A 12,208-nucleotide genomic window follows, 5' to 3' on the forward strand; every position below is an offset into this window, starting at 1 on the left:
AATTAATCATTTCTGTGAGGCATGATACTAATCAATCAAATTGAACAACCTTCAACTAAACAGAAATAATAGTAAGAATTTATGTCGGCAATATTTCGATTACTTGAATGGTTGGAATAATGAAAAACTAATTTTAATTAGTTATCTTCTTTATATTGACTCTATCATAATTTCTATTAATTGTTTCTTATTAAGTACAAAGCTACACAATGGTCTATCTGTGTTGTGCCCAGCAAGAGTATCATACCCCGGTTTGTAGCAATGTAAGCCTTTAGGACTTAATGCCGAGTCATTGGGGGCACTTCGAATCATCAATTATTCTAAGATACACTAATACATGTAATCCATTAAATTAATTAATAAAGCTAACCATCCAACTCTAATGATACCGGAAGGGTATTACCTCCTCTTTTCTTTTTTCTTGGTAGAATGCCCATGAATGTCATGGGTAATACAGAGCATGCTTTAATATAACACAATGCTTTTCTCGGCCTGGAATAGCGAGTCAGTCAATCTCGATTCAGACCAAAATACGGATTTTGAACTGTCTCCCCTTTACTGAAACCCAGTGAAATATTTTTAATTTTGTAAGATAAATGGCGATATTTTTAACTACGTCTAAACCCATGTGTCCCGTCTCTTTACTTACTAGTCAAAAATATAACAGATCTACTTCACATATTTTTCGGTTACACCTTTTAGTACCAACAGATAATTACCAAAGATGTTGGAAACACCAGTTGATCTGAAAGAACCATACTATTACACACAGCTTTTAACATGTGCACACGTATGCCTCAAATTTCTAGTTCTACAGGGCTTCGACACTTCTTGATGTTAACCTGAAGGTGACTTAAAAAGGTCGAAACGTTGTTCTCTACTTTATTAGTAAAAGTGTCAATACCCATACCAGTCGTCCCGAGATACATTTTTGCTTTGACATTTATCATTTTCTATTTCTGGAAATATCTTTTCTCTCAAATCTACTTACTAATGTATCAAAAATGTAATCCTTGTGTTATATTTGAATTTCAATTGCGGTTCTCAAAAACGTAAAACATCAAAGTCAAAATATTTTAACTATATTTTTCTTGTGAAAAAACAACATAAAAATGTATTATTGTGGACCAAGCATTACTAAAACTAAATTTATGACTACATTACTTATCGAAGAATTGATTTATTAAACATACTTACAAATACAATTACAGAATTATATACATAACAACAAGGAGCATGAGAAAAATAAAGACAGTAAAATATTTTTAACCTAAATTTCAAATACAGGTACATTAAAATTTAATGCTGGAAATTTACGTATTCAATATAAATGCTACCCAAAAGATTTGGCACAGAAACTCAGTGTGGATGTATATATATATATATATATATATGTATGTACATTTTTTTCATATAGTATTATGATTTGTACTTGTGTACCTAGGTATGCACACACATAGTAAATTAATCACCACATAACTTGCAGGACAATGAAAGCCTTTTTTTTGAAATTAACAACTGGGACACTGAAATGCTAAGATATAAAAAATTATCTTTAATATTTTTTTGTTCAAGTATGAGGAACTAAACCATAAAAAGGTTATGCTAAATTAAAAAGAAAAAAAAAGCTTTATTGTATGTTATAACCTGTACAAAAAATTACTATAAAAACCTTTTCTTAAAGTATGTACTAATAACAATATTTCACAGAATTCAAAACTTATCAAATTGGCATGTTCTTTACACATAAGAAAATGAGCAGAATTTGGCATGATACTTCAGATATTAAAACGTTTTGTGTGTATTGCAGTTATATATATTTCAGATGGAAAGTTAACCAAAAAACAAAACACTATTTTTGAATATTATAATAGATATAAAAGGTACACCAGTGCTAAATCTCCAGAATGACACTGAACTTGAATTTCAGAGCAGTTGCTATACTAATTAGTCAACGAATTAATAAAAACCAAATCACAGAACATTATAGATGAAATTTAATAATTTGGCATTTCTAAATTAGCAAAACATATTTTTAGTAAAATCATACCGATAATTAGTTCTATAATTTCTCTGAACTGGCCTTGCATTCCGAGTAGAATATGTAAACAACTTGAAGCACCTTGCATTTAACACTTCAAAATATTTCTGGCAAAAAGTAATACTTAAAAAACTATCAATACAATCCACATATTAATACATTAAAATGCAATCACACGAGACAGAACCTTAACTTACACTAAGTACACCTCACAGGATTCTGTATTATAAAGCCTTTCTGTAATAACCTTAACCAAAGCAAAAGCAAAGTATTTCAATGTTTCAAAAAAAATATTGATAAACTGATGTATTGACAAAAATTAAAACCAAAATTATGTGGCTCAACAAACTGGAAAACATTATATTTGAAATCAGGAGAAATTGCAGAAAAAATTCTGTGACAGTAAATAAATTACAGAAGATTTTGAATAATGTCTATTCTATTACAGGATAAAATTATAAGTACAAAACAGTGGTGGATTAAAACACACCAGAGCAGCATTAAACTTAATAAGTTACAAAAACTTTACTCATTGTAATATTTTATGAAGCTTTTTTCTAGAATTTATTGAAATATTTGTCACATGTTTACTGAATTGTTTTTTGATAAAACCGAGCCATTCCAATATGGTTCTTATTTTAAAATTCTAAAAATAAAACCAAACCAACAAGAATAAAAAGCAATAACATCCAAAACAATATTAAAAATATATTGAAACTGAACTCAAACATGTTACATAAAACTGCTTGTAATAGTTATGTAATAATTAATTTATGAAAGAAATATATGGTCCCCAAACTGTATAAAATATTATAAAAGGTTCTATAAATCTACTCAGTTAAAGAAAAAAATGTTTCCCAGTGATACTTCATATTTGAAAATCGATTTATAAGTATGGATTTTTATGAACATACTTACAAAGACATATAGTGAAAAATGTACAAAGGCATAGCAAACTCCTTGATCAACTAACCTTCTTTAAACACACTTAACAGACTCTTCTATCATTAAACTATTTACAAGCTACTATTATCATGATTTCCACTGAGGTTTATTAAAAAAATTATGATAAAAACCACTAACAAAACTGTTAATATAAAAACATTTAGCATATAAAAACTTGAGAATGTGTTGGAATTTTGGTTTTGGCAGATGAATTTAAAACATTCCGGCAGTGTCACAACACGTATACAACAAGATGAACTTCACTAAAAAAACTAAAGTAGTGTCACCTTTATAATTTCTGTATACTAATTTAAAATGTTACAATAGTGTCATCCTAATGCTTCAGATATTTTTCCATTCTAACTGAAAAAAAAATCACAGAATATTTTTTCACTTCAGTAAAAAAAAAAATTAAAAAAACAGAAGTTACAAATGCTTGTAATATTAAATTTCAAAGTATTATAATAATTCTGCATGAAATTGACAAAAATAAAATGTTTCATTTCTCTGAAATCTACTTTTTGATATGTGAAGCATGACTGAAAAACTAAATCTATATCTGTATATAAAGATGGATAGATAAATAGCTATTAATTTCTGTTCCTCCTCAGAGTTTAAATATTTTTCTCAAAAAGCAAACCCACAACTACAAGTGTCCCAATTCTAGCAGTCTGACTCTGGTACTGGTGAGGGTGGTGGTGGGATGTAGAAACTACAATAACTTCTTTCTGTTGGTGGACAGCTGTCAGAACTGTACATTATGTAATGGTTTTTCGTCTTTGGTAGATGACAAGTGTCAGAGTCATAAGACAATTCAACTCGTGAATTGTAATGTCTCTGCCTGTAAGGGTAAGGTTCACTCTCATTACCACACACATCAGTGACGAAAGACGAAGACGGAGAAAAACAACTTCTTTCATGATAATAAGGATGGGACTTGCGAGATAATGAAACACTGGATGAACAACAGCAGTCATATGTACACTGAGAATGAACGGTGACTGGACTTGGAGGGGGATTCCTAGTTTCTTGAGGGTAAGGAGTTGTGCTCGAACTACTCGATGAAGCTCCCGTGACGTGGTTTCGGTCATACAAGGGGCTATTAGTGCTCTCTAGTTCTGACCGACAAACACTTCGTCCTGGACACGCCGAGTTTCTTTGAGTTGGAACAATAACACCTGAAGGAAGATTTTTTCTGTTTAACAGAGATGTTTGTTGCTGGTTCAGAACTTTGTACGTCACTGCCACATCTACCCTTTCCTCACTTTCATCAAAACCTTGTGTTTTCTTTTTACAAATGTAAGCAAGAACACCAATAAGTAAAACTACTACAACAGCAATAACAATTCCAATTGTGTAATTTGTTTTGTTCATCTCCATCAAGTAATAATCTACTTGAACTTGAGGATGATAACTGTTCTTGCACTGACTTTCTGCTTCATCTGAACCATCAGGACAATTAGGTACACCGTCACACAAATGAAAACTCTGAATACAGTCATACACTCCTAGTACACTTTCACGGCATAAAAAGCTATCTTTGCAACACTTCTCATCAATTCCATTTGAACACTGAGGTATACCATCACATACATGGTCCCACGCAATGCAGTGTCCATCCTTACATGTAAACTCTTGTGCATTACACTCTGGACAATTACTTTCATCTGATCCATCATCACACTCTGAAGATCCATCACACCGCCACTCTATGGGAATACAATTCTTTCCATTAGAGCATGAAAATTTATTCGAAGGGCATGGAGGATTTATACATGATTTGCCATCCTTGCCAAGAATAAGGTTTTTGGGACAAGCACAACGTTTTTCTCCATTATTTCCAAACAAACACAGATGAGAACAGCCCCCATTACCATTAATACATGAATGCTTCTCAAAGTGTTTAAAAGGAAATACTGATATTAAATCTGTCAAATGGTTTTTTCGAGCCAGTACTTGTTTAAAGTCTTCACCTGTTAATTTGTTGAATCTTTGAAGGGTTCCATGTTTACTGTCAATCCAGTACAGATATTCTTTGTAAACAGCAAGTGATAATGGCTTCATCTTGCTGTCGTGCCGTAGAATCTTTCTATAAAAGGATAGAAAATTAAGTGTTCATAAACCAGGATAAAACTACAAGTTGTCTGTTAACAAGATTCATGTAATGAAAATTTTCTTAGTGAAAGTAAAAGGACAGATTGAAAAAACAACACTATATAATATCAGCTATTTTGTACTTTAAAATTAGTAGCTGTACAATTTTTTTGGAAGCACTTTAAATTGATCAAAAAGGTGAACTATTGGTGACAAAGATAGCAAATGATGCTAAGAAACTAAGAAACGTTTATCATACTTTTTGGTTTATATGTCTTTATTAGTGATATGGTAGTAAAAGTGCAAATCACTTTATTATAACAATCAGTTCAACCCATGTGCATGTTCCTTGAATTTTAATTGCCCTTTTCTTCAAACTTGTCTGTGCTAGGTTTCTGTTATGTTTAATTTTACTAAATGGCATTATAACACTGTCAAATAGTTAGAAATTTGCTATAAACCATACATACACGTTAAACGTGAAGCCAAACTGTACGCGAGGCAACATATTAGCTCATGCAACTTGTGGTTAAATTCTGTGTATGCCATGTCAATTGATATTTTACAAGACTTTGTTTATTAATTATTGAAACAAATTATTGCTGTGATGCTAAATGTGAAAATATGATAAATAACATTTTCCTACTCAATGGAACATAAAATACAATATCGCGTTTTATGTTTTACATCAAGTCATCATATTCAAAAAACAAAAAATACTAAACTTTAAAAGGGTATTTTAAATTTCTAGAGAAATACTTTAGAATTTAACTGATGGAAATTAAATCCCAGACTTACCTATGTCCACCATCTATATCAGATGATTCTATTTTATTTGTTCCAAAATCAGACCAGAACAATATGTCCTTATCACTATCAACAGTTATGGCCTCAGGATTTTGCAAACCCTCCTTGATGACAGTAACAGATTCAAGACCATCCATCCTGGCTCTCTCAATTCGAGGTGAACTTACAATGTTTATCCAATATAATAAGCTACATTGAACGAAATGGAAACAAGTCAGTCAACCTCAGAGTACAAGGCTTAAAACATGAAACAGAAGCCTCTAAGAAGCAAAATACCTCACACTGAGACTGAAATTACAACCTCGCATTTCAGTATACAAACGAAAACTGATAGTTAGTGTTAAAATTCGTTATCAGAACTATCTCAGATTCAGTTTCACATTTCCTAATTTTCCCACACACAAAACAGGTATCCCATGTACCTTTCTTTGCTTTAAAGCTGTTCTCCCTTAAACATTTAAAATAAAATAAAAAAAACTTTTACTTTGTGCACCAAAAATTATACAAAACTGTCTAACACACACACATAATTCATATATTAACCTTACTTGTTCACTGAACCTCAAATAAATACAGCAATATTATATATTAAGGAACGTCTGTCACTATTAAATAGTGTTTCTTATTAATTTCAATTAAAATCATAAGTTTCAGTATTTTTGAGAAAATTTAATGGTTTACAGAGTTCTGTATATCCTATCCTTACACAGCCTAACAAAAAATGTAACAGTAACAGTTCTACACATCAGATCAAATGGCTTTTACAGATATTTAGTTAATTTCACAAACAAGAATTTTTGTTTGATATAACTTTATCTGCCTTCATTATGTGTTTCAGTTTTAAGCCAATTATTATGAAGTTGGAAGGAGCACCATTTTTTATTATAATCACAAACCTTGTTTTTCTTAGGTTCGACACTAGAGTTTATTATACCGTGTGCACTGACAAAATTCTTTTGTCACAATGTGGTGTAAGCTGAAACATTGTATTTGAGTCTACCTTCGCTTATTCAAGTAATCTTTAAATGTTAAACTTAAAGGATCCATGGCTATTATTATCAGAAGCAAAAAAAATATACAAAACTTTCTATTTGTTATTCATATAAATATAATTAGACATACTTAAAACAGTTCTGAGTTTATTACATAAAAACCATGTCTTTATAGATTCTGAGAACTGGGTGGCAAATTGTTCAGTATAAATTTACATCATTCAAACATGCAAGAAAAAGTAGAATGTTATTTAACTTATTTCAACTAGACCTAACAAAAATTTCATTGTACAATTAACTAGATTAATGGATTACCTACGAGTAATTATTGCAGTGATTTGAATCATGAAAATTATAAACTACTCCAAACTTATTTCAACTAGACCTAACAAAAATTTCACCTTAAGCAATAGTAACCCTTGATAATCACAGAAAATTTCTATCTTTTACATTGCACTCACCCTCTAGTAAAATGAAGGGCTAAAGTACGAGGTTTCTGGTTTTCTCCTGCAATCAAGACCCCAACTGGCGTACCATCTAAACGTGTCACATTGATACTACTCATGTTTTTCTCAGTGCAGCTCAAGTACAGTAATCGAGAATATGGATCAATAACCATATCATCTGGACAAAGGGAGTTCTTCGAGTATGCCACTACAGTTGAAATCTATAAGTATCACAACTAATCACTAACAATCACGAGGAAAAAAGGATTGTAAACCTAGGATGAGTCTTAGCTAAAAGATAATTTTCAGAATAATCTTGAAAGACAAGTGAAAAACATTTTAGATGTATTTCAGGAATTCTCTGTGTAACAAAATACAAACAGAATTTCTGCATAAAATAAACTTACAAGTTTTTTTTTATTTTTATTTTTTAAATATGGATTAAAAAAACACCTTAAAAAAGTTTGAATAAGAAATTTTGTTTCTTTGCTTGCTACAGTCTGTTCACAGTAACTTAAACTTTCAGCATATAAATTATTGTATATAGCTTTGTCATCTAAATGATCAAAGATATGAAAGTCATAAAACAGCCTGTTGTGAAACATTTTCAATGAAATATTATGATGTAAGGCACATTCCTGTAAGAAATTTAATGATAATGAAAAACACTCATTCAGAAAATAACATAACATTCACTAACAGAAGTTAACATGACATTTATGTAGACATTCATACTCACTAAGAGTTTACCAATCCACATGTTTCCTAAATTAGTACATATGCCTAAACAGAATATTTTTCAAATAAAGGTTCATAATTTACCATAGTTCCATTTTCAAATCCACGTTTGACAGTTTGTGATCGGCCATCGATCCAATAAACAACTTCTTCAACAGGATCATAACTAACAGCCTTTATATTTCTCTGATCATTAATTGTAAGGATGGTATCTGGAGATTCTTCACTATCTATAACTATTCGACTGATGCAAGACTTCTGACTATAGAGCAGAAACTTTCTAGGAGCTGGAAATGTACACCAAAAAATTTTTTTAGTCAACAAACACATGTCTGATCTGAGAAAAATGTTATTCCCTGAAATACAAGAACATTTAAAAAGTTCCAAGAAAAAAAGTACTAATTAAATCTTATTAATTAAAAAAAACAACAAAAACATTTTTAAATGTTGTTCCAAACATCCTTTTTGCTTTAATTTACTTTATGCAGGTTAAATGTAAAATAATGTAAAAGAATTATTTTAGAGTTTTAAAAAATTGTATCAGCTTGAAGATTACATTTTCTGCATCCTACTATTATTTTTAACCAAGAACATTTGTGTGCATGAAATTAATTCTTTACAAATATTTACAAACATTACAAATAAAATACAACTTTTTTTATACTTTAATTCAAATCATAATGTAACAGCTTCAGGACAGGAATGTCACCATATTTTCATGGTTAAGTTCATAACATTAAGACATCCCAAATGTTAAATGGTTTTAATCAAAATTTTAAAACTGTTTTTACCATTGCATTTTCCACTTTCATTATCTAGCAAAAAATGTGTAGGACAAGCACATGTTTTGTTTGAGCGAGAAAGTGCCAGACAGAGGTGTGAACATCCTCCATTACCAGAACATGGGTTCCAACCTAAAAAAGAAGAACAAGTTAACAGGTTAGATGCATATTAATATATATATACACACATATATATTATATGCAAGTAAAGAATTTTGAAAATCACAACATCAACGTAATTTTAATGTTCCAAAAAGAAAATTAACATGAGATTCTGTAGTCTTCAGTAATTACCAGAGTGTCTTGAGGCGTGGAACGCAAGCATACTGTATATATCATCCATTGAACTATGTATGAGTGAATGATTTCCACCATCACTTTTAGAAACTCTCTGTATAGTTTTTTTGCTGTTGTCATTCCAGTATATGTAGTCTCCATACTGAGTAAGTAAAAATGGGGAACCAGATACTTCAAACTGCTTTCTTTCATTTCCTGTAACATAAACTTCACTGTAGTAACACTATACATCTAGAAACACTGAACAGACATTTTAAGAAACCAATCAAAAGGGCATTATTAAGGAATGGACTGTATTGAAACTGTTCCTTCTTGCTCCACATGTTTAAATTATTTATAATATAAGCATTTATGGGATGGTTAATAAAGGATAGATATTAATTTGTTACCCAAATAATAATAAAAGTAGAGAAGTCTAAGAATGTGTTGAACACGAGTATTGTTGACAAAACCAAATGAACAACTGAGAGCAATCTGTTACCACTGCCTTTTGACATAAAAGTTGCTACAGTATCCTAAATGGTTTGCACATAAATAATGTTTTGATGGTGTGCAAATTTTACAATTTCATTTATGTATATATTATAAACATCTTCAGAAATTTGTCACTATACAATAGAACTAAATTTGCATAAATCAATATATTTTTCATGCAACTTAAACATAATGCTAGGAAACAAAACTGCACACCAAGCTATTACTATATTGAGTTGCTTTTTTTTAACTGAACAACGTAAAATGGATTCAGTGATCAAAATTTATCACTAACAACACTTACCCTCCAAGTCAGAATACTCAATGACATGCCGGTCAATATCAACCCAGTAGAGCTTCTCTTGTTCGTAATCAACTGTTAATCCTTTGGCACGTCCTACTTTACCAATAAGCATCTTTCTTTTACTTCCATCCATTGCAGCTAGTTCAATTTTTGGGTCTTTACCCCAAACACTCCAATACATTTGGCTAATAAAAAAACAAACACACTGAGTCTTAACTTACTTCCTTTACAGGACATATTTTACTGTTTCTCTGTTAATTCCTGACAGGAGTGACTCAAAAGTAGCTATTCGTGTATTAAAAGTACTGATCTATTTATTATTCTGAATACACTTGGATCATGTAAATGTAGGAAATAAAGCTTCTGACAAAACACCTTTCAATAAATACCTGTTTCTAACCCTTATGTTATCAGTAACAACTGATTTTTAATATGACAGCAGAGCTTACATTGAACAATTTCTTTAAAATTTGGTTAATCTTCAGTTCTTATTCTAATAGCAAAACCAGTTGATTAAATCATTCATGTTTTAAATTAATACATAGCCATTCAGTCCTACAGTACCTTTAGCCATAGGTCTCTTCTTTTTATTTACTTATTTTTAATGTAAAACACCATGTTGCGTGCTTCGTAATGTTAGCCTAAAAGTAATTGTATTTACCTGTCCATCTCCTGATCAGATTATTATTTATATCTATACTGTTTTCTCACTTATTTTATATCTGGTGATATAAAACAGTCTTCAAAAGATGACCAGTCATCACTGAGGTATGCTCATGTTACAGAAAGTACTTTTTAACTAGTTCCATTTTATGTACACATGTCCATAATCTACTGACTTTGTACCCAAACAATATCAAAATAGTTGTACATACTTATATCAGTACAACAGTATTTTTGAACAAGCCAGGTTACCTGTGCTATACACAGGAATAGTTAGTCGTAACATCACTATATACCAATAAGCAATTACTTCAGTTCATTTATATTTACCTCTCTGAACATTTTTCACCATCTCAACTGTAACGAACCAGTATTGTTTTTTTTATTACAATTTGACAAATCATCTTCACTCACTCAAGTGCCCGACTAGGTTCAGCCTTGGTATATGCCACTGCTTATAAAATATACATTTCTAAGAAAAAAACTATCCCACCTCATATATTAATTACTCATTTTTTTTTAATTTTTCAACTTCATGAAAATGATTTGTTTTGCAGGTCTGTGTGAAAATTTGGAATCTTACTCACAAAGAATAATCTGTTTCACTTACACTTTCTGAAATCAAAAACCACAAAGTAATTACACAAAAACACTTTACCCCTTTCCAGGATGTAATGCAATTGAATGAGGATTATCAAGGTCTTTCCAGATCAGAACTTTCCGTGAAGTTCCATCAAGTCGAGAAACCTCTATACGATCGTAGCCCATATCAGTCCAATAGAGATTATGGGCCACCCAGTCGACTGCTATACCATCTGGTACTTCTAATCCAGTAGTGACAATGTACTCAACATTGGTACCATTTATGAAAGCACGACTAATTCTCTGGAAGAAGCAACATTTATACAAGTTTAATTACATTATGGAAAGAATAAAGATAACCTTAAGTCCTCAGAAACCTTATTTTACTTTAACTTAAAAATGTGCAACTTTTACACACGAAAATTTAATTTTTTATGCATGTATAAAAGAAAAACACTACAAAACAATATGGATATCCAATAAATACAAGTGCATCACTCACTAACTGGATATAAAAATAAATGTGAATATACTTACAACTGAGAATTTAGAAATATACACAACAGTAAATAGTACTTTTGAGTTTTGAGTAAAGACAAACAAAGAAGGCTCTCTGGGTAATGTTCTGTTTTTATTGTTCAATGAGTATTCTTATAGCACAATACGATTTTAAATATTTTCCAAATATTAAAGATTTCATAGTAGGTTTGGCAATTCCACCACTATAATTGTGCAACTAACTAGATTAATGGATTACCTACGAGTAATTATTACAGTGATTTGAATCACAAAAATTATAAACTACTCCAAACTGGAGTTTCCAATTATTCCAACCATCAAAGTTTCATGCAAGAAAAACCAATGAGTTGAATGTATCTGATTAAAGAGCCTAAGAATTACTTTCCAGCCCTATACACAAAACCTTGGATTCACAAGCTCAGGCACAATAACCACTAGGGCCCTATCAAAATCATTTATCTACAAAGATCATAAAATATGCTAATTCCAATTCCATCTAACTAGACATGATTTTTCATTTGTAT

General features: G+C 30.8%; 1 protein-coding gene across 1 annotated transcript in view; it reads right to left on the minus strand.

Annotated features, from left to right (window-relative positions):
* Positions 1 to 1,164: 1,164 nt before the first annotated feature.
* arr (low-density lipoprotein receptor-related protein 6) overlaps positions 1,165 to 12,208 on the minus strand; it is a 54,283-nt gene continuing 43,239 nt past the window's right edge. The window contains exons 11-18 of the mRNA XM_076495467.1: positions 11,242 to 11,468; positions 9,921 to 10,105; positions 9,140 to 9,337; positions 8,855 to 8,977; positions 8,148 to 8,350; positions 7,341 to 7,546; positions 5,879 to 6,076; positions 1,165 to 5,075 (exon numbers count right to left, since the gene is read on the minus strand). Of these exons, the coding sequence (XP_076351582.1) occupies positions 3,650 to 5,075; positions 5,879 to 6,076; positions 7,341 to 7,546; positions 8,148 to 8,350; positions 8,855 to 8,977; positions 9,140 to 9,337; positions 9,921 to 10,105; positions 11,242 to 11,468 (2,766 nt within the window). The 3' untranslated portion in view covers positions 1,165 to 3,649. The remainder of the gene's footprint in view (positions 5,076 to 5,878; positions 6,077 to 7,340; positions 7,547 to 8,147; positions 8,351 to 8,854; positions 8,978 to 9,139; positions 9,338 to 9,920; positions 10,106 to 11,241; positions 11,469 to 12,208) is intronic.

The sequence above is a fragment of the Tachypleus tridentatus genome, chromosome 3, assembly GCF_004210375.1.
Source record: "Tachypleus tridentatus isolate NWPU-2018 chromosome 3, ASM421037v1, whole genome shotgun sequence".
In the NCBI taxonomy this organism is placed as follows: domain Eukaryota; kingdom Metazoa; phylum Arthropoda; class Merostomata; order Xiphosura; family Limulidae; genus Tachypleus; species Tachypleus tridentatus.